We start from the raw sequence: 27769 nt of genomic DNA, 5'->3' as shown, positions 1-27769 counted from the left end.
GAAATTCAGGTCCGCGCTGTGGCCGTCATTCGGGTATAGTGCGGACCTCAAGTGCTTAAAGCGCAAAAAATAAAAACCGCAGAGGTGATCAAATACCACCAAAAGAAAGCTCTATTTGTGTGGCAAAAAGGATGCCAATTTTGTTTGGGTGCAACGTTGCACGACCGCGCAATTTGCCAGTTAAAGCGTCGTAGTGCTGTATCGCAAAAAAATGGCCTGGTCGTTAAGGGGGAAAATCCTTCTGGCCCTTAAGTGGTTAACTCCTAAAAGCTGGGACAACCCCTGGTAATCAGGTATCAGTCAGTAGCTTCTGCATTTACAATCTGACTAACAAGACACAATTAGTGTAGCTCTGCCTTTACACGTTCTGCCACTAGATGTCGCTGTGGTAGTGTAGAGAGCGTCTCAGGCTGATGACGTCGCTGTGTTGTCTCCTGTCCTCTGTCAGTGGAGGTGCCCATGTGTGATCGCTGTGCTGTGTGCAGGGTGCCCGGATCTCCTACTGCCCTGTCTTCTGTTTTATAGGGATATGCAAACGTGAGTATGCCTGTGTGTGTGTGCTGTAATACTAACTACAAAAGACTTGTGTGTTGGAGAGATGTTTTGCTCACAGGGCAAGGGGCATCTGAACCTGCTAGGAGGTACATGGAAAAGCATGGCATCATAATAAATGGGGCCATCTACTGAGAGGGTTGCTGCTCTTCTGATAATGCTATCTGCCTGGCTCTCTCTGGCTCCTGGCACAAGTATGCAGCCAGTGAAATCTGAGGGCATCAGAGCTCCTAGGTCTGCCTATGTGTGTCAGTGACTTGGGGCCAGGCAGCTGGCATTTCCAGAAAAGAGAGCTTAGCATTGTCAGGCTCCGTACCTCTTTAGGTCTCCTGTTAACCACTTCAGCCCCAGAAGGATTTGCCCCCTTAAAGGGGTTGTAAAGGTTCGTGTTTTTTTTCACCTTAATGCATCCTATGCATTAACCACTTAAGGACCGAGCCTCGTTTTGAGATTTTGCTGTTTACAAGTTCAAAACATTTTTTTTTTTTTTGCTAGAAAGTTACTTAGAACCCCCAAACGTTATATATTGTTTTTTTTAATCTAACACCCTAGAGGATAAAATGGTGGTCTTTGCAATACTTTTCTTCACACCATATCTGCGTGGCGGTCTTACAAGTGCACTTCTTTTGGATAAAAAAATAAGACAACAGTAAAGTTAGCCCATTTTTTTTTTTTTTTTTAAATAAGATAATGTTACGCTGAGTAAATTGATACCCAACATGTCACGCTTCAAAATTACGCCCGCTCATGGAATGGCGTCAAATTTTTACCCTCGAAAATCTCCATAGGCGACATTTAAAAAATTCTACAGGTTCCATGTTTTGAGTTACAGAGGAGGTCTAGGGGTGTGTGATTTGATCACCATTTTCATATGCGGGAGCTACTCATGTATGCGTTTGCTTCTGCGCCCAAGCTTGTCGGGATGGGGCGTTTAAAAAAAAAAAAATTCGTATTTATTTTACTTGATTTTATTTATTTTTATGTAAACATCCCTTGTAATAGAAAAAAAGCATGACAGGTAAATATACACTGGGACCTCCTGATGCCCGATCACCTGCTTCATACATCCATGTTATGCTTCTTCTTATCCTTGATTCTGTAAGTGTTTTTAATCTTGTTTGGGGATATTAAAAGTTTTAATTCTGCACTTAGAGGCGCCTTTTTGCTTTCATTTGTTTTCTATTGGAGATTGCTTCCCTCTTTGAGTGCAGCCCTAAGTGTTTGAAGACCACTTCATCCTTGTTCCTGCTTTGCAGGAACATAGAATCAATACCTTCCCTACTGACAGAAAGGCAATCTGCCTGGTTGTCATAGGCAGACTGCCATTCTGCTTGTGTCCCAAATGATCGGGGGGTGCCAGAGGACATTGAGTCTGCCGGACCCACTTTTTGAATCCCGCTGTGTGCAGTCACAGGGGGACTGGGTCACCCGTGGTGCACCCCAGACCTGGAAGTGCAGGATCATGTACTAGGTACGTGATCCTGCGCAGGAGAGCCGCCTTGCCACTATGACTAATATATATATATAATTATAATGTGCAGTTCGGGAAACAAGTTCCATCCCTTCCTCCTGCCAGAACTGAGATCTGCCTTGTTTGCAGATCTCAGTTCTGTGTCTCTGCCCGACAAGCGGCAGGTTTCAGGCAGACATCAAGTACCCAGCACCCACCGATTGACTTCCACTGTGTGTAGTCACAGCGGTAGCGAGCTTCCAGCGGCGTGCATGCGCTACCGCAAAGTGTGGGATCACATGTAATATATATATATATATATATATATATATATATATATATATATATATATATATATATATATATATATATATATATATATATATATATATATATATAGGGCTGTTACTGATTAAAACATTTTTTTTTTTATTAAACTTTAAGAAAATATCCACATCTGCCCCATCCGCAGAGTAGACGGAACAAGTAGGCGGGTGATGATGACATCAGCGCGCCGCTACTAGGCCGCCACCGGGTGCACCAAGATGGCCGTCACTCCGGAGCTAGTCCGAAGCCGTGGACTTTCCTATGGGCGAGACCGCGGAGCTTAATCCGCGGATCGTCCTGATCAAAGAAATTAACGCTTAATCAAGCAATTAATCGTTAATTTCCGCAGCCCTTATATATATAGTGATCCGGTGGACAGCAAGCAGTTAATACACTTCTGGAGTTCTGCTTTAAATGCAAATTGTGGTGATTTTATATTTATCACAATTGTTCAGTTTTCTGGAATGTCAGTTTTCTTTTTCTGTTGTAGTAAATCAGCTTTTTCATTTTGGATTTATGTACTGCAGGTATTAGGTGCCACCAATGGAACCCTTAAAGTTATCCCGTCTTCTTTTCCGAGCCAAAATATTGCTGTCCTGGAGACTTTTATCTACCGGTGTTTCCAGCTCTCCGAAAACTGCGACAAGGAAGGAACAGTTCAGTTCCAGGCTGAGTACAGGCCCAAATCTTAAAGAGTTTATTGCTAGCACTACTCCAGCAGCGGCTGTGCCTCCACCTATAGAAGAAGATGCACCTCATTATATCACGGACTGTTCTTCACCACCGGTGAATAATAAAGGTTTGTTTAGTGGACCGCAGTGCTTGTTGTTAACCTGGCTTTGGGAAAGTTTTATTTCTTTTTCCAAATTGAACTATAGGCAGAACTTTTTTTTTTTGGATAGAGTAAGATAGGATTATAACCCGTCAGATTTTTTATTTTTTTTTGCCATCTGTGACCCATTGTGGAGATTTTCCTTTACTACCCATCCCATAGCCAAACAGGAAGTGAGAGGAAATCCCTGCGAATTAAGGGGACCCCCAGGTCACCAGAACTAGTGTCCCCATTGGAAGATTTCCCCTCTATTACCTTTCCAGGGACAGCCCAAAATTTGCGCTTTTGCTTTGACTTTTATTGATAATAGTAAATGGGACAAATAGAGCGGGAGCGTGCGCGCAGGTCCCTGGAACTCGATGTTCGCTGGCGACCTGTGATTGCGGTTTCTAGAAAACTACTTGGAACCCCCAAACATTTATATATGTTTTTTTTAGCAGACACCCTAAGGAATAAAATGGTGGTTGTTGCAACTTTTTATGCCACACGGTATTTGTGCAGCGATTTTTTTCAAACACGTTTTTTTGGAAAAAAAATCTGTTTCATGAATAAAACAAACAAAAGAAAAAAACAGTAACGTTAACCCAGTTTTTTTGTGCGCGTTCATTGACTGGCGTCAAACTTTTGTAATAAAAAATTTCCATAGGTGGTGCTTTCAATTTTTTTTACTGGTTACATGTTTTGCGTTACAGAGAAGGTCTTGGGCTAGAATTATTGCTCTCGCTCTAACGTTCGCGGTGATACATCACATGTGTGATTTGAATTTTATTGTTAATTTTTTTACACTTTTTCCCTTTTTAAAAAAAATATTTTTTTATCACTTTTATTCCTATTACAAGGAATGTAAACATCCCTTGTAATAGGAATGGTGTGTGACAGGTCCTCTTTATGGAGAGATGTGGGGTCTATAAGATCCCACATCTCTCCTCTAGGCAGGAAAGGCTGAAATCCCCCACAAAATTCACAATTCCAGCCTTTCTTGCCGAGTCCCTGGCTTTGTTTACTTCTGCCGGCCTAGACGTGACATCATAACATTGCACTTGGGCCTCCGAGAGTCTTAGCCCTTGTACACACGGTCTGACAACCAAATCCGTTGGATTTTGTCCGACGGATTTTGTCCGAAACTGTTGCGTACACACGGTCGGACAAAGTTGTCGGAAAATCTGATTGTACATAACGTGATGATGTTATTTCATTACGATGGGACTACGTTCAGGCTAGTAGCCAATAGCTTTGGTCTAGGAATTTGATCTGAGCATGTGTGGCACTTTGTCCGTCGGAGTAGGCTACACATGATCGGAGTATGTCCGATCGGAGCATTTTGCCGGAAAATTTTACGAACAAGTTGGAAAAGTTGGTCAGTCGGATATTCTGACAGAAACAGTCCAATGGAGACCACACACAGTCGGATTATCCGACAAAACGGTCCGATAGGACACATTCCGTCGGAATCTCCGACCGTGTGTACAAGGGCTTAGAGATTGCCAGGGACCATCTGTCCCTTGGTTTTCTCTATGACTCTTCCAGCGCCGATGGATTCCTTCTCAGGGTCCCCGATCGTACAGGGGACCTTGGAGAAGCGCGGGCGGCGGAAGGGGTGTCCCCTCCTGCTGCCTGCAAGAACACACGATCGCATTTTCCGAAAACACAATCCGATCGCATATTTTCCGTCGGAAGTTCCGACCTTGTGTTCAGGGCATTACGGATGTACAGCAGCTGTACAGCTCTTTCTGCACCTCCAAATGTTTACATCCGTCTGGGGACCGATGCATCTCTCTGGACGCAGATAAGCTTTAAAAATGTAAAGGATAAGTTCACCTTTGGAACATGTTACATGTTCCAGCTCCTGCACCGTCTCCCACCCAATCCTCTCCCTGTGACAGCAGGAGGGGGTTCCTCTCCCCACACACCCAGTGTCACTTTTTAAAAGTAGTGCAGCTGTGCGGGGCTCTGCCCACACAGCCACGTCAGTCGTTCAGTTTCTTGCGAATAAATAAACTACAAGTACCGTCAGCCACCGCCCCAGATGTACTTGTAGGCTGAATGAACTGCACGCATGCTGATCAGCTCTCCCGTAGTTCATTCACACTGCCTACAGGTCTGTTATGACATCACATACAGAAGTACGTGTATCAGAGCTATAAGCAGTTGCAGGAGCCTGACATTGCACCTGTAATCTGCTGATCACGGCTGTAACACTTTTCAGCCTGCTGTTTTACATAGGTTGAAAAAAAGACACAAGTCCATCTAGTTCAACCCCCCCAAAAAAATAGGGTTTTAAAAAAGAATAAATGCACATTTGTTTACCTGCAAAAAGATGTGTGTTTTATTATTTTTTTTCTGTAAAGGTGAACTTATCCTTTTAATGAAAAGCAACTGAAAACAAACTTATGTTAAAGCGGTTGTATAGTGTTTTTTTTTTTTTTTTTACTTTTACCTACAGGTAAGCCTATAATAATGGTTTAGGAGATATTCCCCTCGCAATGAGCTGCTGACAGCATCGGCGCATGCGCATAGGGGATTTTTGGATGAAAGCCCAGCAGACGCCGGTCCTTGCCGGAAAGAAATCTCCCACACGCATGCGTGGGAGTGACGATATCGCGGCTCAGGCTACTCATAGCGCCGGAGCTGCGATACCCGGAAGAAACGCCGAGGGAACATGTCAGGTCCCTCTGCGTGGATTGGGCCAGATGTCGGGGCCTCGTTCTAAGGTAAGTATTTCATAATGAGCTAGTATGTGGTGCATACTAGCTCATTATGCCTTTTTCCCTTGCAGGTCTAAAAAAAAAAAAAACATTTTATTTTTTATTTTTTTTTGCTCAATAAACAAAGAATTTTGCTGGCTGGCACTTTGCAAGGCAATATACATGAATGAGATGTTATTTCCAAAATAATTTCTGTTTTATCAAAAGCAAATGTACCTGTTTAATATTTGGGGGAGTTTTCTCAGAATCAGCGACCAGTCAGATTAGGTAATGGAAATTACGTTCCGTCAGCTGCGCATGCATGCACCGCTACCAGGTTTCCTAATCTGACAGAACACCTGCAGTCAGAAGAAGGTGGCAGTGGACATCTTGCTACACCCAACTATGTCTTGAATTTAACAGTAATTTTAGAAATATGCAAGTGAGCGTATATAACTAGAGTATAGTTACATAGTAAGATTGAATAAAGACACCAGTCCATCCAGTTCAACCTGAGTGAGTGTAAAATATAAAAGTGTAAAGTATGTTGACATGTACAGTGCTGTTTTGATGCTACATTCTGAAAGAAGCTGGACGTCGACAGCAGTAAGATGGCAGAGGCCATGTTGGTACACCCCTCACTGCTCAGCGCTAAACCTTTTAGGCTTTCAAAATGAAACATGCAAACAGCATTTATTTTTATACGCTCACTTTATTGCTAAAATTACTGCTAAATTCAAGACGTAGTTAGGTGTAGTAAGATGTCTGCTGCCTTCTTCTGACTGCAGGTGTTCTGTCAGATTGGTAAACCTGTTAGCGGTGTACGTATGCACAGCTGACGGAACGTCACTTCCGTTACCTATTCTGACGTGTCGCCGATTCTGACGGAGCAGGGGCATTAGGTCTATTTTTAAAGGTGTGATGCTATAGAGTGCAATCTGTATGTTGAGTAAGATTAATATATTATGTCTTTATTTCCTTAGTGTATTTTGAAACGTATGGATGTCAGATGAATGTGAATGATACAGAAATCGCTTGGTCTATCTTACAGAAAACCGGATATGTCAGAATGAATACAGCAGCTGAGGTAATGAAACCAATATAGAAACACTGCACTGGTCCGTGTAGATCTATTTATTGTCCATACAGCACCATTTTTTTTCTTAAATGGACTTATGCCTTACATATGGGTTTGGCATATATTGCCAGTATAACAAGTATCTTTGAAATCGCATCCAAATGTGTATTGAGGTGATTACATTACAGCATCAAATTGTGAAGTTTCGGGCAGTGTGGGTCCCCTTCATCAGGAATGTGATGTCATATGCCTGATGAAGGGGACCCACACTGCCCGAAACTTCACAATTTTATACTGTGATGGGATCACTTCTGTAAACTTTTGGACGCTATTTCAAAGATCGATGGTATACTGACTTATATATGCCTTAACTTTGTATCTATACAGGTTCCCAGCTGGCAGTTGCTACAGCACCCACTTGTTACAAAGCCATTTCCAGGAACATGTGCAATGGGAATATTTTGGGGATTTTCCATATAAGTTTGGGTTAATAATATCACAGGTGGAGATATCTTGCTTCCTCTGTTCATAGGACATATACGTGGATAGTGAGTATTTCAACCCAGTATCCATGCATAACTGAAATATCAGCTATGGAAAGCCCAGATCTGGGTTTTTGAGTTATGTCCTTATAATTTACTGATATTGCCTCTTGTGGGTATATTAATAAACATTAGCAACAGATGTCCATACCTTTTTTTTTACTTTTTTTTTTTTTTATAAACTCTGCAAACTTTTGCCATGTAATTTTTAACATGAAATCAGTCTCTGATGTAAGGAAAGAATACAGTTCAGTTACAGTTACCCCCCCCCCCCCCCCCCACCATCACATTATCGACTGACGGAGGTGCCTGAACTTCATGTCACAAGGCTTCTTTATAGAGACTGTGACCAGCTCAGTACAGATTACAGGAATGAATTAGAAAATTAAATTTTTACATTCTTTTTATTTTATTTTGATGCAAAGGGTGAGTTGGTTATGTGGACTTTTTTGGGCAGTAGAGTTAAATTTTACTCCAAGTCAGGCTGTCCTAAACCCCATGGGCATTCATGATGGATATTTATGGGCTGAGTTACATTCTGATGGGTAGTCTTCCTGTTATAGCTCCAAACATTCCTTCCTTCATCCTTTGTGAAGCACATTTCTTACTTCCTCTGGATAACAAAACAGTTCTAAATAATTTTACAGCTGAACTCTCAGCAGATACAAAAGACAGCCAATACAACTCTATATCAGCAAATAGTATCAAGTCCACAAGTTCTCTTATAAGTACTAGTATATATACTAAAGCAGCGCTATTGTATGACAAGTTGGATCAGAACCGCCAATCTCCTCCGCAGGTACTCGGATAGATAGGAAAAAAAAACTCCACATACAGTGATTCCGTTTACATTTTATTGTCACCAGCTTCAAAGAATAACAGTTTCCAAAATCTTCCAATAGATAAAATACACAAGAGTGTACTAAATAGCCTTACTTACAGCTCTCAATAGCAGCGGGACATTCACCATGAAAGCGCAGCGGCTGCTAGTTACTTCTGGTTCGTCCCTTCCTAGCTGTGGAACGCAAAACGTCACTTCTGGTCGCCGTAAGGTCATGGCGTGACGCGTTTCGTCATCACGACTTTGTTATAGGGCCCTCATTTCCTGATGTGTTTACAATCATATGAAAGCTTGTCATACGGTGAAGTGACAATAGCGCTGCTATAGTATGTGTGTGTGTGTGTGTGTGTGTGTGTATATATATTAGTGTGTTGGTAATAGCATTTTAGCTCTGGAGCGCTGAGAGAGTGGAAGGAGGCCTTGTTTTCCATTTTTTTTTATTTATATAAATAATACAGCTCTGTAAAATAGTACATAATTACAGTGAGCTCAGACTGGAAAAGGAAGACACAATATTAGGAGGCAGTCAGTTCTCGTGCTGATAGGAGGAGCGAGCAGATTGAGAGGGTCCTAAGCTCATCAGTTGCTTCTCCTTCACTGTCCAGTCACAGGATAAAGGTGGGAAGGAGACATGAAAGTGTTCTTTACTGCAGTAGAGAAACAAATCTGGTCCCCTGCCAAGTAGACAATTTAAATTGACAGAAATAGAAAATCCTTTGGCAGGTAAACTCGCTCCTATCTGTGTATTTAATCTGTATATTTGCTGTTTGCCTGGAGTTAAGCCTTAGGTTGCGGTGATCCTCGAATTATCATTAGCACCTTTCATGCATCCTTTCAGGTATTGATTCTCTCCTTTTTATTCTAGGCTGATGTGATCCTTCTGGTTACATGTTCAATCAGGTAAAGCCTCCATTTTAAACTGAATGGCATGTACATGTGGTTGCTATTGTTTGCTTTACCATAAAATATCATAAATACAATAAGAGCTGCACTGACAATCACATTTATGTGATGAGATGTGCTAACCAGTGGGGAAAACAGCACAAATTATATAAGTGAATGGAAAAAAGATTACTCTGTATATGGTTAGCATAGGCAAACCTATGTAGGTTATAATCAACCATATTTTTTTTTTTTTTATAATACAAACAACATACATAAACAATATGTTAGAGGGATATATATATATATATATATATATATATATATATATATATATATATATATATATATATATATATATATATATATATATATAAATTTTTTTTTTTTTTTTAAATAACAGACATGTCATACTTACCTCCACTGTGCAGCTTGTTTTGCACAGCGTTGCCCTGAACCTCGTCTTCTGGGGTTCCCCGGCAGCTCTCTCTGTTCCTCTCTCGGCTACTCCCCACATCAGATAACCCCCTGGGAGAAGCGCTCTGCCGGGGGTTACCTTGCGGGCATGCTCCCGTGTCCAGCATCGATAGAGGCCAAATGCAGGACTCGGGCCCCGCCCCCCACGTCAATGGATTTGATTGACAGTAGCAGGAGCCAATGGCTGCACTGCTATCAATCTATCCAATTAAGAGCCGAGAACCCCGGGCAGAGAGAGTGCGTCCCCGTGGGACAAGTTTGAGGGTTCACGTAAGTAAAAGGGGGGGGGTTGGGGGCTGGGAGGCCGGTCACTGGTGTTTTTTCACCTTAATGCATTTAGGTGAAGAAACATGAACCTTTGCAACCCCTTTAAAGCACTCAAAAATCCCCAATTAACATGATGATACCATGGTAGGGAGAGTGATCTGGACATCTGTGTTTATGCAGAAGAAGTGGTTAGGGGTTTACACTTAGACTAGGTTCACACTTGTGCTGGTGGTTGCGGATGCCAGAATCGCACCTGCAACCACCCGCAGCCGAAACGCACTACTCTTTTACAGAAGTGCGGAGTTGCCATTCACTCTTAACCGCACCCCCACACATCTAAACATGTAGCACTTTTGCGGTTTAGGAAATTGCATGCTGCAAAAGGACTATGTGAATTCCTTGCGGATGCAGTTTTAAAAAGGTGAAGGCACCTTTTTTCCTGCAATATCCGCAGGCACAGCAACCTATTCAAGTGAATAGGCTGCTATGCGCACGCAAATGCAGGCTGCACCAAACACATAGGTGTGAACCAAGCCTTAGAGTGTAATTGGGATAACACATAATTTTATATTTGTTATATGTTTCCATTAATCTAGCAGAACGTAATTGCTGCTTACCTTTTCAAGTAATTGGTACAATAAATATTATTCGAGGGTTACGGATTCCCTCTATTTATAGCACCTATGTATTACCTTGTTTATCCCTTTAGTTAGCTAGTCTATTAAAACTCTGATCACATGTGACTGTTGATATCACAGTAATGCAAGGTTAGCTATGGAACCAAGCACACTGCTTAGTAAAACTAAGTATTATTTTTTCCCCCAAGAAAATAGGAAAAGGCTAACATGAAAATACTACAGAAACATATTACAAAGCATATAATACAAGAACATCAAAGATACTTATCGCATGGTCTCCTCGGCTGGGTCCAAAATGGTAGAGAGAGAGCCAATGCGGCTCAGAAAGCCACTAGGCTTGAACCAAGAGACAAGGGTAGAGAGAGAGGATGCTCTCTAACTAGTTCAGTCCTTTATACTTCAATCATACACCATCCAGATCTGACCTCATTGCCATCCCAGCTAGACTTTTGACGAATCACAGTACTTATGGGGAATACATTACTGTCTGTCCTGCTGTATTGGTCTCTAGGGGCAGCATTGTCCATGAAGGGGGTGGGAAGGTATATTTAGTATAATTGTTTTTGTCTGTACTGTGCTGGCAAATCTCATTATCTGTAAACTATTAGATGTGAACATTGTATTTCCTTAAAGCCAGGTACACACTAAAGTTTTTTTTGTTTTTTGTGCACCTGAAAAAAAACTGACGGCTCCGGTCTGGAGCCGCTATACTAACCCAGCATGGTTAGTCCAGCAATCTCCCCCACTGAGCTGTTGTGCTCTGACAGGGGGATGCCCCCCCCCCCCCACCAGAACACTCCGCTCAGCGCTCTCCGCCATTGGCTGAGTGCTCTGATTGGGAGTCGGTTGGCTGCTGGTTTTCCACTGAGGGTGCCTCCTGGTAGCCCATTATACTTGCCTTCCCTCCCCATCAAAGTATACCCACTGATCCACACTGCCTCACCACCTTCCCACTGCAGGAGTCCACCCTGAGTAAGCACCTGGTCAGATGGTGTCAGGGCTTACCCAGGAGTAGGATGTCTGTGCCCCTATACCACCAAGGTGCAAGGTGGGTACTTCTTAAATTTGCTAAAACCTTCATCACTGGAAAAACTTACATTATTGTATCTATTACTAATATATAGTATAGGTGTACTTTAAATTACTAGTGTAGTGACGATGTTGATAGATATGGTCAAAAATAATAAACCATATTGATAGATCCAGGATGTATTACCTTTTTGTTATTTTTATTTTAAAAAAATTTTGTCATCCGTGTCAGGATAATATGAGCCCTTATTTCTTAAATACAATTCTGTTATTTGTTGGCAGAGAAAAAGCAGAACAGACCATTTGGAACCGTTTAAAGCAACTTGCACATCTTAAGAAAACTCGAAATAAATCCCAAGGTCCTTTGAGGATAGGACTGTTAGGTAAGTGCACAAAATCTATGCCAGCTACCCTTAGGTTTGGAATAATGGGGGAATTATCATAGTGTTTGCTTATTCTTTGTTACCATTTAGAGCCCATTCAATCCAAGAGCGTGGCGCTCTACTAATGTTTTTGAGGTGCTTTTTGGCCACTAGGGGGGCACTATTAACCCCTGCTAGTGGCTAATGAAGGGGTTAATAGCGCCCGCAAAGCGCCACTGCCGAGGCACTTTGCTGGTGCTTCGGCAGCGCTGCCCATTGATTTCAATGGGCAGGGGAGCCTTAGGATCAGTGTATACACTGCTCCTAAAGCGCCTCAAAGATGCTGCTTGCAGGACTTTTTTTAGTGTCCTGCTAGCGCAGGGCCCCGCCCCAGTGTGAAAGTCCTCGGGCGCTTTACAAGGGCTAGTTTTACCGCTAAAGCTCCTGAAAAGATGCCTCCAGTGTGAAAGGGGTCTTACAAGTTAACAAACTGTCCTTTTTATGTTTTTCATATTTATGAAATCCTACAGAATTTGCTGATAATAGTGGGCTTTATAATAAGAAAGCCCAGCAGTTGCTGCCAGCTTCCTGACTGTCTCTGTCTAATTGAACCTTCATGCAAGGCCTTGAAATGTAGAGGGAGGACACATCCTTGATTAAATAGCAGTCCAAATTACAACCTATTATTCAAAACACGGTAAAATGGCAAAGCAGAGGTGATGGGGAAAAGACTCGACAAGGCTTTTTTCTAATCATTATGTTGTGTGCTTTTCTTGTCTTGGTGAAGGATGTATGGCAGAACGTCTGAAAGAGGAAATCCTTCAAAGAGAGAAGCTGGTGGATGTACTAGCTGGTCCTGATGCCTACCGTGATTTGCCTCGACTTCTTGGTGTGGCAGAAACGGGCCAGCAAGCTGCCAATGTTCTCCTTTCCTTAGATGAGACCTATGCTGACATCATGCCTGTGCAGACTTCTGCAAACAGTATTTCTTCTTTTGTGTAAGTGCCTTTAACGTTCATTAATACGCCAATAGAGCCATCACCAGAGAAACTCATTTTAGCTTAATTTTTTTTTTTCAATTTAATAATTTCTTAGGGAAAAACCTTTCCATTGGTGGTCAGTATATCACTATCTTGGTGCACAGGTGTAAACTACTGCTTCTGCTCTGAGATAGCCAGTTAAAGCTATTCTGGCAAACTAGTCCTGACAGTGTGATAAAAGAGAACGGTGCAGCAAGGGGTTAAAATACATATATTAATTTACCAATAATTGCAATATCCGCCGACATGGTAAAACTCCAAAGGCAAGCTTAGAATCCACATTACAGCATAGCTAGAAGATAATATCCAGTTGGCTGGGAACTGCCAAACTGAGGCCAGCAGAAACACGCTAGATCCACCCAACCTGAGAAAGAAGCGGTGGCGGCAGCTGCTGCTACAAACATGCTTGGATCATCGGAAATCATCGTCTTGCACTGTCTTCCTCTTATCTGCAATCTGCTTGCAGCCGCTGAAGACACTGCTGTTTTCCCTAGAGTGGGTCCAGCATGCTTCTGCTGGCCTCAGTTTGACAGTTCGCTGGGACTTTTGACATTATTTCCTGTCTGTGCTGCAATGTGGTTTCTCTGCTTTCCTTTGCAATATTTCATTTCGATATTCCATAAACATTATGGTACAAAGGCCTGTCCGATTTTATATCAAATTAATGGATTGTTGTTCTCCTATAACATGGATATGCAATTAGTGGACCTCCCAGCTGTTGCAAAACTACAAGTCCGATCATGCCTCTGCCTCTGGGTGTCATGCTTTTGGCTGTCGGAGTCTTGCTATGCCTCATGGGACTTGTAGTTCTGCAACAGCTAGAGGTCTGCTAATTGCGCTTTCCTCGGTAGTCCCCCGGCACCTCTGCACCGAGAACCGAGCCATCCAACACAGCCGATTGCTCAGTTTTCAGAGATCCCTGAGCAGAGAACTGTAGACTGTCAGTCACAGCTCTCTGCTCTGCCCCCTCCTCACTCATTGGAGCGCTGAGCTGTGGAGGGGGCGGGGATGACCAGCTCATGCTCTCAGTGGCTCACTAAGAGGCTGAGCTGTGTGTCCGTCCAGGCACCTGGCGAATCCCGACTTCCATTGTCATGATGACGCGGTGCCTGGAGTGACAGCAGTGGCGTCAGCAGAAGCGGATTTCAGCCACCTCTCTGCTGAAATTGGGTCACAGGAGTGCAAAACGAACTCCTGTGATCCATAGGAGAAGTCCAACTACAAGAGCTTTGGCTGTACTTCTCCTTTAGGGCAGATTTTAGTTCTCTTATTTAACCAAATTTCCTTTCAGCTCCATCATGCGAGGATGTGATAACATGTGCACTTACTGTATAGTTCCCTTCACTCGTGGCCGAGAACGAAGCCGTCCAGTCCACTCCATCCTGGAAGAAATTAGAATGTTGTCTGATCAGGTAAGTAGATATGCATTGTTTACATAAATATATCACCTCCCAGCAAATGCAGATTTTAAAGTGCAATGTACACTTGATTAGGGTATCTGAACGCTTTTTAGCTTGAGCATCACCAACAATATTTTGCTTTTTAATTTTATCTTTTTTTTCAGGGAGTAAAGGAAGTAACATTACTAGGTCAAAATGTCAACAGTTACCTTGACAATTCTTCAGTCCAGTTCCTTGCTTCAGAAGCGTCTCACCTGAGCCGTGGTTTTAGTACGGTCTACAAGCCTAAAAAAGGAGGGCTGAGGTTTGTGGACCTTTTGGATCAAGTCTCCAGAATAGATCCAGAAATGAGGATACGATTTACCTCTCCGCACCCCAAGGATTTTCCAGATGAGGTTGGCAATACTGTAGTTTTCTGTGAAGCAAACTTATTAACCACTTGCTTAATGGGCACTTAAACCCCCCTCCTGCCCAGACCAATTTTCAGCTTTCAGCGCTGTCACGCTTTCACTGACAATTGAGCGGTCATGCTACACTGTACTCAAATGAAATTTTTATAATTTTTTTTTCTCACACAAATGGAGCTTTCTTTCAATAAAAGCCAGAAAGAAGTTTTTGAAAAAAAAAAACATGTTTCATAGTTTGTTATAAAATTTTGCAAACGGCTTGGTAAGATTAAAAAAAAAATTTGCAAACGGATAATTTTTTTTCCTTCTTCATTGATATTCGCTGATGAGGCTGCGCTGATGGGCACAGATACAGCGAAACTGATAGGCACAGATAAGACAACACTGATGGGCACTGATAAGATGGCACTGATGAATGTTACTGATGGTCACTGGTAGGTGGTATTGATAGGCAGCACTGGTAATGACGCACTGATACATTATTTTTTTTTTTCATGCGGCACTGATAGGTGGCACTGATGAGTGGTACTGTCGGCACTGGTAGGTGGCGCTGGTGGGCACTGGTAGGTGGCTGGTAGGTACCTCCACGATCAGGACCGATGTCCCTCTCTCAGCCGCTGGTGATCTGCTTTTTTTTTTAATAGCCGATTGCTACAGCTTACATCACATAATCAGCTGTTATTGGCTGTCGGCTGATCTCGTGGTAAAGGGTCGGGATTGACCCCTTACTACGATCTTTGAGCAGGCGAGTCTCATAGACTCGCTGATCACAGAGCGCGCTGTAGCCGTCTTTCAGCTATATTGTGGACGGCAAGTGTTTTTTTTTTTTTTTTTTAAGGGGATAACCTGGTGTTGCCATATTGCATTTCATCTGCAGCGGTGCCTGGCTGTGAGGGGGGGGGGAGTCTGTACAATCAGTTTTGATAGTATTACAGTCTGATTGCTGAGCGATATAAAGTTTTCTATTGATACTGTGTTAATTCACTAAAGGTCTGGATCAGTTGGGTTGGGGATGTCCTGTTGCCTTCACGCTAATATTGTCTCCCTTGTATTTGCCTTGTAGGTCCTTCACTTACTAAGAGAAAGGCATAACATCTGCAAACAGCTCCATATTCCCGCTCAGAGTGGAAGTAGCAGGGTTTTAGAAGCTATGCGGAGAGGGTACGTTTTTTTTTTCCCCCATTTATTTTCTTAGGTATTAGGGCTAAACCAAAAAGAAAAAAATGTGGAAAAATCACTTTTTCTTTCCTGTTCATCAAGGCACCTGGGACGTCTTTCGTCTCCTGGGTTATACTGCTGCCAACAGGAGCATTGGACTCTGGCAAAAAAAGGACAACCCCTGCAACTGCACCACCAGCACACTTCAGTTTTGTTAAAGTTCTGTACTAGGGCGATGTGCGGCTTCGCTTTAGCTTCCCTGTGAAAAAAATACTTCTTTGCTAGCAATTTTTTTTTCCATACTCTTCAACACTCTTCATTTAATACTCTGTTACATTTCTACTAGACCTGGTCTTCAATTGCAGCTATGTGAATTGCAGCCTAGGGTGGCATGGCCAAGGGTTGAATGGCACTGTCAGATCCAGTTGTATTGGATGTTGCAGGGATAGCCTGGAAGTGACCTTAGGACACTGGGTTCTATGATGCCTGGTGTCTCTAAATGAATGAGAGAGAAAACAGGATTTTTTTACTTACTATTACATCTTTTTCTTAGAGTTCATTAGAGGACACAGGTCCCACCGACTCAGTGTTTGTCATCATATTCTTGGTACTGCTGGTGGTGTTATCCTGGGCTTGCTTACAGTTTTTGTGTTTGCCAGTGTCTAATTCTCCTGCAGGTGGCAGTATAACCCTTAAGGCGAAGAATTCATGCGTCTCTCAATGGATTCCAAGACTACTGTAATACAAAAATCCTATTTTCCTTGTTTTGCAGATATAGCAGAGAAGCTTACATTGATCTGATACATAATATAAGAGAGCATATTCCAGGTAGGTTTTCACTTTTTTGATTTTACTCATCACTAATGCTCCTCACTAGAGGAGGAGATTTACTCATTAAAGTGGTTCCAAAGGCAGAAGGTTTTTAACATTAAAGGAGTTGTAATGTCAGAAGGCTTTTTATCTTAGTGCATTAAGATAAAAAGCCTTCTGTGTGCAGCAGCCCCCCTAACACTTACATGAGGCCCCCCTCTGTCCAGCTATGTCCACAAGTGTCTCGGCCATCCGAGATTCTCCCTCCTGTTTGGCTAAGGTACAGCAGTGGCGCCATGGGCTCCCGCTGCTGTCAATCACAGCCAGCAAGGAAAGTGGAGGTGAGATCCTGAACTGTGCTCTGTGTCAATGGACATACACAGCCGACTCGGGAGGGAGCACCTATGAGTGCCCCCATAGCAAGCAGTTTGCTATGAAGACACTTGGCAGGGGGGAGGGGCCAGGAGCACCAGCGGGGACTGCAGGGGAAGAGGATCTGTGCCTTTTTAAAAATTATTTTAAACTTCAATCAGCTTGACAATACCAGAGTACATTTACAGTCCATGTCCAGGTGTTACTGAAACGTACCCCCGAACATCCCTTTCCCTCTCTAGGTCATGTCCCAGCAGTAGTGGACAGATTTGATAAATCGCATATATGTATTGCAAGCATGCATTTCGATCATGGGGCACATTTGTGACTTCTGTTGAGCTGGTAAATTACAGTGAAATATGGTATTCAATTAATAAAATTATATTATGTACTGTATGTAATAGATTCTTCTGCCTTTATGACAGGTGTGAGCCTCAGCAGTGATTTCATTACTGGGTTCTGCCAGGAGACTGAGGAAGATCACCAACAAACAGTTTCCCTGCTAAGAGAAGTGTCCTACAACTCAGCTTTTTTATTTGCCTACAGCATGAGGAAGGTAGCTTGACCATATCAGGTGGCATTCTTTGTGCCTGAGACTTTAGTGTTTTTTGGCTTAATAGTCATTGGTCCTTTTTTTTTTTTTGTTTGCTGTTTCAGAAAACGAGAGCCTTCCATAGGCTGAATGATGATGTCCCACCTGAAGTGAAGAAAAGAAGGCTTGAGGAGCTCATTGCAGTTTTCAGAGAGGAGGCTGAACGGGTCAACAGAAGAGAAGTTGGGAAGAAACACTTAGTTCTGGTAGAGGGAGTGAGTACCTTATGTTCACATTGGATAGATTGGCTCTCACCATTCTTCCTTTAAAAGTTGAACCCTGAACCATAAACTACTAGCGGGTAGCCAAAACAATACTAAATAATGATCTGAACTTCATTTTTATAAATTGTAATCTTTTGTAAAATTTGCCACCATCATTTCTTACAGCACATTCTTTGTACAACAAACGCTCCTGTATGGGACTCTAAAAAGCGGCAGCTAAAATATATTAACAACTAGTAACATAACTAGGACGACCCCAGCAGAGTGTTCTAGAATAGCATTTATTTTATGGATGCCTTCTTTGTAGATATTTATTTGCTTTAGTTGCTACTACTACTGTGCCGCCATTCTCATCATAAGTGCAGGTCCTTCATGGAGCTCTAGGAAGAGCTGTTAATCAAAGAGGGGGTGACTGGGCAAGTACCAAGTTATATTAAAGGGGTTGTAAAGGTTCGTGTTTTTTCACCTTTATGCATTAAGGTAAAAAAAAACACCTGGGAGTGACCGGCCCCCGTGTTTTACTTACCTGAATTCTCAAACTTGTCCCACGGGAATGCGCCATCTCTCTGCTAGGGCGTTCTAGGCTTTTGATTGGATAGATTGATAGCAGCGCAGCCATTGGCTCCCACTGCTGTCAATCAAATCCAATGATGAAGCCTCAGGGGGGAGCGGGGCCGAGTCTTGCATTCAGCGTCTATTGACGCTGAATGATGGACTCGGGAGCGCGCCCGCAAGGAGCGCTTCTCCCAGGGGGTTATCTGATGTGGGGAGGAGCCGATGGACCCCAGGAGAGGAGGATCGGGGGCCACTAAACGAGCTGCACAGTGGAGGTAAATATGATATATGTTTTTTTTTTTTTTTTTTTTAAATAAAAGAACCTTTAGTGTCACTTTAAAGTTTATGTCTGGGCACAATAAACAAAAAACATATGCAGTTTATGCACATATCTCCATGGTTATCCCTTTTAAAAATGTTGCAAGTACAGATAAATACCTAATGATCCTAGAAATTCATTGAGTTCCTGATTTCCCAGTATGGGCTGACAATACTGCCTCTTCTGTACTGAAACTCCAAGAAGTGCTGTCAGCTCTGCCTGAATTATCATTTGCTGGATTACAGAACTCCGCCTATACCAGTTCATGTTCGGGAGATTCCCACCTGCATTCATTGATCTTTTTGTTTTCCTTCAAAACAATGTTCCTACCTTGACTCCCAGGAGTCTGCCAACAAATAATATGTAGATGAAGGACCTTTGTGACATGTAGTTCTTAGGGGCATACCTACAGTATATCAACAGAAACTGATTTAGGAAATTAGGAACTGGATTTCTGGCAGGATCAACAGGTATTTTTTTTTGTACTTGCAGAATTTTTTTACACAGACATTGGAAAATACTGTATGCATTTGTTGCAGAGATTTACAATATATTTAGTTTTTTCAGCCAAACACAAATTTTATTCTTAAGGTCCTTAAAGAGGAGCTCCAGCTATTTTTGTGTTTATTAAAAGTCAGCAGCTACAAAAAGTGTAGCTGCTGACTTTTAATAAAACAGACGCTCTTGTCACACTTGTCCCAGGATCCAGCAATGTGGCCGCCTGAACCCTCGATTCTCTCCCTTTTATCTCCCCGGTACCGGCATTACAACTGTGGGCACCTGGCTGTTGCAGTTTGCAGCTTCACAGCTGGGTGTGCACTGCTCATGCGCAAGTCTCGCTGCGCTAATGAATGGTTGGGCAATCTTTTGGGACCTCTGACGTGACTTGTCCCAGGAGATTGCAGAGAGGGAGAGGGGAATTATGCTTGAATTGCCCAGACAATCCAAGTGGAAGTGGGCACCTGTCAAAACTCCGTACCCGTGACATGCCAAATATGGCATAGGAGGGGGGAGGGAGGAGTGCTTAAAGAGGAACTTCCCTTTTTCAGGTGGAGCTCTGCTTTAAGATTTATGGTCCTTGTAACGCAACAGATCTACAATGAACACAAATGGGGCATATCAATTGCTTCAATTGTTAAGTTGAGAATACATTCCAGGGAGAGCAGTCTTTCAGTTAGACCCTAAGGAGATGAGAGCAGTTACCGTATGAAAGGGTTGGCGGTGTCTGATTTACCCCCTCTTGCACACTGTACCTTTCAACCCCTATCCTGTTCATTGGACAGTGAACTATTATCATCAACTGTCCAATGAACAGGGAGCTGACCCGGGAATCCAGAAATCTGACCAAGAGTTAAAGGTGTTGTAAACCCTTTTACAAGCACTTTTCACTACCACTAAACCTATAATAAAGCCTACCTGTAGCTACCGTGGATATCCCCTATCCCCTGTATCAGCACTGAAGCAACGTTTCGTTCGTACCGTTGCTTCAGCTGACGTTCTGTTACTGGCGGCTCTGGCCAATCACAGCACCGGAGCCTGCTATACCCAGAAATAACTCCAGGAGACATGTCACTGGGTAGAGCAGTGTGTCGGGACCACTGCAGGGGCTTCAATCTAAGGTAAAAAAAAAAAAAACACCTGCAAGAAAAAGGCATAATTAATTTTTCTTTTCTTTTTTGTGGGTTTACAACCGCTTTAATAAAGCTAAACAGGTAGTACAGTGATCCTACAGACTAGTGAGGGGGAGTGTATTACTAGAATGGCTGGCCACATTTACAGTAAACATCTATGCATTTCAACTGTGTATTGAGCTGTTTGCTTGGAGCAAATATAGAATTGGAATAATAAATCTGTTATCCAAAAGTACATGAACAATAAATATCAATGCGCTATAAATTTGTGTCCAACGTGTAAACAGCATGGAGTTCTCTTGGCAGGTTTTTAGACCTCAACTACTCACATCTTGACATGTCTTCTAGGTCAGTAAACGGTCATCAGCAGAATTATGTGGAAGAAATGATGGTAACATCAAAGTGATTTTTCCTGCTCCTCCTGCGGCAAGCAGCTCTTCACCTGAGACTGAAGTTCGAGTCAACCCAGGAGATTATGTATCAGTAGAGGTCAATATATATACTCATTCCTCGCTAATTGACTATATATATATATATATATATATATATATATATATATATATATATATATATATAATAAATATTGTGTATGTGCGGCAACAGACATGCAGTCAATATAAAAAAAAAAAATGTTTATTGCTAAATAATTACATAATATATAAAAAAAAAACTCCATTCATAGTTTTGTGTCCACAATGACAACATGTGACAAACGTTGTATGTAAAAAATTGGCAACAACAATAAATAATACATTGTATAATAAATATGACTACTGCATCAAGATAATACGTTGTAGGGTAAATGTATAACAGCCATTCTAGATGACACAGACCACCTCACAGTGTAAAGATAAAAGCTGTATATATGAAACTGGTTAAACCATCCAATGAAGATGAGATGCATCGAATTATCCACACGCGTTTTGTGGATTTAATCCACTCTTCAGGGGTAGCAATAAACATTGTGTTTTTATATTGACTGCAATTCTGTTGCCACACATACCTCAGATAAAGTCCCATTTTTATTTCTTTGCTCTCTTTTCCTGATCTTTTTTCTCCTCTTCCTGCCTTTCTTTCTGCCTTTGTAAATTTTTGCATTTATCTACATAATATGTTGCATTTTCCATCACCAGTCCCTTTGAAGCGTATGCTGTTTTCTAAGGGAAGCCGTTGATTTTATTAATAATTAATGCACATTGGAGACACACTGTGCTCAGTCCATTTCACTTGTATGAGCCTATATTCCCTACAGGTTTTACACTGAAAATTAGGATCTTAGCCTAAAATCCTCAATCATATATTGTGGCATTTCCCCTAGCTAAAGACTCACATTATAAATAAAGGGATCCCAGAGTGTAGACAGCTTACAAATACAGTTGAATCCAGGCAACAATGTGCCAAGAGCTGATTTTTAAATTCAGTTGTTCTCATAAGTTTACATACCCTGGCAAAATTTATGATTTCGAGAATATAAATGAGAACACAAAAACTTTTCTTTCAATCGTGGTTAGTGTTTGGCTGAAGCCATTTATTATCAATCAGCTGTGTTTACTCCTTTTTTTTTTAAATCATAATGACAACAGAAACCACCCAAATGACCCTGATCAAAAGTTTACATACCCCAGTTCTTAATACCGCATATTGCCCCTTTAACATCAATGACAGCTTGAAGTCCTTTGTGGTATTTGTTGGTGAGGCTATTCATTTCCTCAGATGGTAAAGCTGCCTATTCCTCTTGGGAAAAAAAGCCTCCAGTTCCTGTAAATTCTTGGGCTGTCTTGCATTAACTGAACATTTGAGATCTCCCCAGAGTGGCTCAATGACATTGAGGTCAGGAGACTGAGATGGCCACTCCAGAACCTTCACTTTATTCTGCTGTAGCCAATGACAGGTTAAAGCGGTAGTAAACCCGCACATTTTTTATTTTTTTTTAAACCTGCAAAGCAAAAGGCATAATGAGCTAGTATGCACCGCATACTAGCTCATTATGAAATACTTACCTTAGAACGAGGCCCCGACATCTGGCCCGATCCAAGCCGAGGGAGCTGACATGCTCCCTCGGCGTTTCTTCCGGGTATCGCGGCTCCGGCGCTGTGAGTGGCCGGAGCCGCGATATCGTCACTCCCGCGCGCGGGAGATTTCAGTCCGCTGCCAGATTTTGACGGCGAGAAACCCCTTGTGCGCATGCGCCGCTGCAGTCAGCGGCGCATACCGAGGGGAATATCTCCTAAAGCGTACAGGTTTAGGAGATATTTTTTTTACCTACAGGTAAGCCTTATTATAGGCTTTCCTGTAGGTAAAAGTTAAAAATGTGGGTATACAACCACTTTAACTTGGCCTTGTGTTTTGGATCATTGTCATATTGGAATGTCCAAGAACGTCCCATGCGCAGCTTCCTGGCTGATGAATGGAAATGTTCCTCCAGTATTTTTTGATAACATACTATAACATTTGATAACAATTTTGACCAAATTTTCTATGCCTTTGTAGCTCTCACATTCCCAAAACATCAGCGATCCACCTCCGTACCTTTCATCATAGGCCTTGTTGACTCCTCTCCAAATGTAGCTTTTATGGTTGTGACCAAAAAGCTCAATTTTTGGTCTCGTCACTCCAAATTACTTTGTGCCAGAAGGTTTGAGGTTTGTCTCTGTGCTGTTTGGTATATTGTAAGTGGGATACTTTGTGACATTTGGGTAGTATTGGCTTTCTTCTGGCGACTTGACCATGCAGCCCATCTTTCTTCAAGTGCCTCCTTACTGTTTATCTTGAAACAGCCACACCACATGTTTTCAGAGAGTCCTGTATTTCACTTGAAGTTATTTGTGGGTTTTCTTTGCATCCCAAACAATTTTCCTGGCAGTTGTGGCTGAACCAATAGTTGGTCTACCTGACCGTGGTTTGTTTTTCAACAGAACCCCTCATTTTCCACTTCTTGATTAGAGTTTGAACACTGCTGATTGGCATTCTCAATTCCTTGGATATCTTTTTATATCCCTTTCCTGTTTTATTCAGTTCATCTACATTTCCGGCAGATCTATTGATAATTCTTTGCTTTCCCCATGACTCCAGAAACATCAGTGCAGCACTGGATGAAATATGCAAGGGACTGTCAGGAGTCCAGAAACTCATTGACCTTTTTATACACACACACACTAGTTACAAGCAAACAGATCACAGGTGAGGATGGTTACTTTTAATAGTCATTCAAACCCCTTTGTGTCAACTTGTGTGCATGTTATCAGGCCAAAATCACCAGGGTATGTAAACTTTTGATCAGGGTCATTTGGGTAGTTTCTGTTGTCATTATGATTTAAAAAGAGTAAACACAGTTGATTGATAATAAATGGCTTCAGCCAAACACTAACCATGATTGAAAGAAACGTTTTTGTGTTTATAATTCATATTCTCTGAAAAATGGTCTAGAAATCATAAATTCTGGCAGGGTATGTAAACTTGTGAGCACAACTGTAACTATATTCATTAACTACAGTTGCAGATGAGGCTTTTTTTTTCTACTGCCTGTATCAATAATAATTTGCTAGTAAGTATGGAGACCACTTTAAAGCTCTTTTCCCTAATCCTCTTCCATCAACCTCTCATGCTGTGCACCTTTTGAGCTCCTCTCAGCTTCCTACCAGACTGTAGCTGCTTCCCATCTATATCCAGAATAAAAGGACTAATCAAAATCCTGTGCCACAAACCAAAATATATATATATATACACATGTGTTATCATACAGTGCTTTGTGCTTCACTAAATTATTCAATAAATCACATAGAGGGAAAATCGCTACATGACCCACTGCACACTTAGAGGGTCATGATGATTCAGTAAGCAGCTTGTAGATTGTGATTTATTGAAGAATTCAGTGAAGAAGATTATGTGATTAATTGAAGAATTCAGCAAAGGAAAAAGCAGTGCATGGGAGTAGCCACACGCATCGCCCACTAAGCAGCTACTGTACAGTTATGGCCGAAATTGTTGGAACCCCAGAAATTTTTCCAGAAAATCAAGTATTTCTCACAGAAAAGTATTGCATTAACACATGTTTTGCTATAAACATGTTTATTCCCTTTGTGTGTATTGGAACAAAACAAAAAAAGGGAAAAAAAATGCAAATTGGACATAATGTCACACAAAACTCCAAAAATGGGCTGGTCAACATTCTTGGCACCCTTATCTTAATATTTGGTTGCGCACCCTTTGGAAAAAATAACTGAAATCAGTCGCTTCCTATAACCATCAATAAGCTTCTTACACCTCTCACCCGGAACTTTGGACCACTCTTCCTTTGCAAACTGCTCCGGGTCTCTCTTATTGGAAGGGCGCCTTCCCAACAGCAATTTTAAGATCTCTCCACAGGTGTTCAATGGGATTTAGATCTGGAACCATTGCTGGCCACTTTCCACTCTCCAGCGCTTTATTGCAATCCATTTCTCTGTGCTTTTTGATGTATGTTTGGGGTCATTGTCCTGCTGGAAGACCCAAGATCTCGGACGAAAACCCAGCTTTCTGACACTGGGCTCTACAGTGCGACCCAGAATCCTTTGGTAGTCCTCAGATTTCATGATGCCATGCACACATTCAAGGCACCCAGTGCCAGAGGCAGCAAAGCAACCCCAAAACATCATTGAAGCTCCACCATATTTCACTGTAGGTACTGTGTTCTTTTCTTTGTAGGCCTCATTCTGTTTTCGGTAAACAGTAGAATGATGTGCTTTACCAAAAAGCTCTATCTTGGTCTCATCTGTCCACAAGACGTTTTCCCAGAAGGATTTTGGCTTACTCAAGTACATTTTGGCAAACTGTAGTCTTGCTTTTTTATGTCTCTGTGTAAGCAGTGGGGTCCTCCTGGGTCTCCTGCCATAGCGTTTCATTACACGCATTTCACGGATAGTTCACGCCGACACTGATGCTCCCTGAGCCTGCAGGACAGCTGTGATTTCTTTGGAACTTGTTTGGGGCAGCTTATCCACCATCCGACTATCCTATGTCCCTGTTCATGCCCAGAGAGATTAGTGACAGTGCTATGGGTTGCAAACTTCTTGATAATGTTGCGCACTGTGGATAAAGGCAAATTTAGATCTCTGGAGATGGACTTGTAACCTTGAGATTTGTTGATATTTTTCCACAATTTGGGTTCTCAAGTCCTCAGACAGTTCTCTTCTCCTCTTTCTGTTGTCCATGCTTGGTGTGGCACACACAGACACACAATGCAAAGACTAAGTGAATTTTTTTTTTTTTAATCTGCTTTCAGGGGTTATTTTTATATTGCCCACACCTGTTACTTGCCACAGGTGAGTTTAAAGGAGCATCACATGCTTGAATCTTATTTATCCACAATTTTGAAAGGGTGCCAAGAATTTTGAGCAGCCCATTTTTGGAATTTTGTGTGACATTATGTCCAATTTGCTTTTTTTCCTGCCTTTTTTTTGTTTTGTTCCAATACACACTAAGGGAATAAACAGCAAAACATGTGTTACTGCAATACTTTTCTGTGAGAAATACTTGATTTTCTGGAAAAATGTCTGGGGTGCCAACAATTTCGGCCATGACTATACTATGTAATGAGCCTGTAAACAGCTCCAAGGCTACAAACAAACTTGGAGCTCCTCGAATCCTTTCTGGTGTGTAACAGTTTGGCCTTTTAAATCCTTTGCTTTAAAGCGGTAGTAAACCACTGCAGAAAAATAAAGAAAACCTTTACCCTGTAACACAAAATGCATAATCTGCTAGTATGTATCGCATACTAGCACACTATGCAAGACTTTCCTTAAAACAAAGCCCATCCAGCCACGTGCTGTCACAGATGACAGGGCTTCCATCTTCCCCCAGTCTTCCTCCTGGGTTTGCAGGCCTCCGGCTACATGAGTGGCTGCGATGACGTCACTCATGCCCTTGGCTATGGCGTGGGCTATGAAGGTCCTACACTAAAAGCCGGACCTTCAGAGCACATGCGCCAGTGATGACACTGACTGCATGCAGTGTGAATATCTCCTAAACTGTGCAAGTTTAGGAAATAATCACTATATCTACAGGTAAGCCTTAATATAGGCTTACCTGTAGGTACAAGTGGAAAAAGTGGGTTTACTACCACTTTAAAAGATGAGAGGAGCTTGATCTGTATATCGGCTGTGTCCACAGCCTTGTCCTTCCACCCATGAGTATGCAGAATATTATTATTGAAATACGTCAAGTACAGGCACAAAATAGGGTAAAATTTGGATATTGCCCACAGGGGACTGTAGACACAGACAGGGACGTCCCACTGTTGGAATATCCAAGACCTGTAGGCAACCAGAGGCTACCCCAGTAGTCCACCAGTAGCAAAAAATATCCTTTTGGGTTGGACTGGTCATTTACCTGTGCGTGACAAAATAATTTGCATTTTGGAAAGAAAATACACAATCTGGAAAACATGTGATCCGTCCCTTGATTGTACAGTCCTGCATGTCAATAAGCAGAAATATAGTCCTTTTATGTTACTTATGGAAGTACCGAAAATGCTACTGGATGAATATTTATTTTTATTTTTTTATTTTTATTTTTTAGATAACGTCATCTAGCTCACAAAGCCTTAGAGGAAGACTCATTGGGCTGGCCAGTCTTCAGTCATCACCTGCATATTCCTGACTATGAAAGTTTTCTTCTGGATTAATAGGATGAAGCTTATACATGATATTTACTGTATATTTGTTTCTACTGTATTTATGATACTTTTAGTAAAACTAAATGTGTGAAAAATGCTATTTTTACATATGCCTTTAAATGCATTATGCAGAGTTTTCCTGTATTGGACATACAGTAAAATAGAAATTTCCACAGAAGGATTGTAACACTGTGTGATTTACTTCTTTTTGAACTATGTATCCACACCGTAAATCTGTTTTACTATGCTGGAAAAATAAATACCGGTAACTATATTCTTTTATTAAAATAAATCAAACAACTGTTTTTTTTTTTTTTGTTTTGTTTTGTTTTTTAAAGTCAAATACAGAAATCCTTTTCATGTTTTTTATGCTGCCCATGTCTCCGATGGGGAGATTTAGCCTCTCTCATTGTCTTGGTGCTCATTACCACCAAGGAGTAATTTAACACTACTTAGACCCCTTTCACACCAGGGCGTTTTGCAGGCGCTATAGCGTTAGAAATAGCGCCTGCAATCCACCCTAAAAAAGCTGCACCATTGTCTGTAGTGTGAAAGCCCAAGGGCTTTCACACTACAGCGGTGCGCTGGCAGGACGTCAGGGAAAAGTCCTGCCAGCAGCTTCTTTGGAGCGGTGAACTAGCGGTGTGT

At 41.9% G+C, this 27769-nt stretch overlaps 1 protein-coding gene across 1 annotated transcript; it reads left to right on the top strand.

Annotated features, from left to right (window-relative positions):
* Positions 1 to 392: 392 nt before the first annotated feature.
* CDK5RAP1 (CDK5RAP1 mitochondrial tRNA methylthiotransferase) lies at positions 393 to 27422 on the top strand. Its single transcript, XM_077459036.1, has 14 exons — positions 393 to 537; positions 2857 to 3128; positions 6829 to 6932; positions 9172 to 9206; positions 11882 to 11982; positions 12749 to 12959; positions 14293 to 14413; positions 14566 to 14796; positions 15872 to 15969; positions 16739 to 16794; positions 17574 to 17704; positions 17806 to 17955; positions 20818 to 20958; positions 27025 to 27422. Exons 2-14 carry the CDS (start codon positions 2873 to 2875, stop codon positions 27103 to 27105), a joined length of 1716 nt encoding a protein of 571 aa, XP_077315162.1. The 5' UTR covers positions 393 to 537; positions 2857 to 2872; the 3' UTR covers positions 27106 to 27422.
* Positions 27423 to 27769: the final 347 nt, after the last annotated feature.

This window comes from Lithobates pipiens, unplaced genomic scaffold, assembly GCF_037356315.1.
Source record: "Lithobates pipiens isolate NorthernLeopardFrog02 unplaced genomic scaffold, aLitPip1_a1.2 Scaffold_28, whole genome shotgun sequence".
Classification (NCBI taxonomy): Eukaryota; Metazoa; Chordata; class Amphibia; order Anura; family Ranidae; genus Lithobates; species Lithobates pipiens.
Note: the sequence above shows the minus strand (reverse complement) of the source record. Positions and strands in the feature narration are given on the sequence as shown.

Excerpts from the sequence above, each read along its gene's own strand:
- CDK5RAP1 (XM_077459036.1), top strand. The coding sequence starts at position 2,873 with ATGGAACCCTTAAAGTTATCCCGTCTTCTTTTCCGAGCCAAAATATTG. Across the intron at positions 11,983-12,748 it reads TTTGAGGATAGGACTGTTAG|GATGTATGGCAGAACGTCTG; the intron begins GTAAGTGCACAA and ends GTCTTGGTGAAG. Across the intron at positions 12,960-14,292 it reads AACAGTATTTCTTCTTTTGT|CTCCATCATGCGAGGATGTG; the intron begins GTAAGTGCCTTT and ends ATTTCCTTTCAG.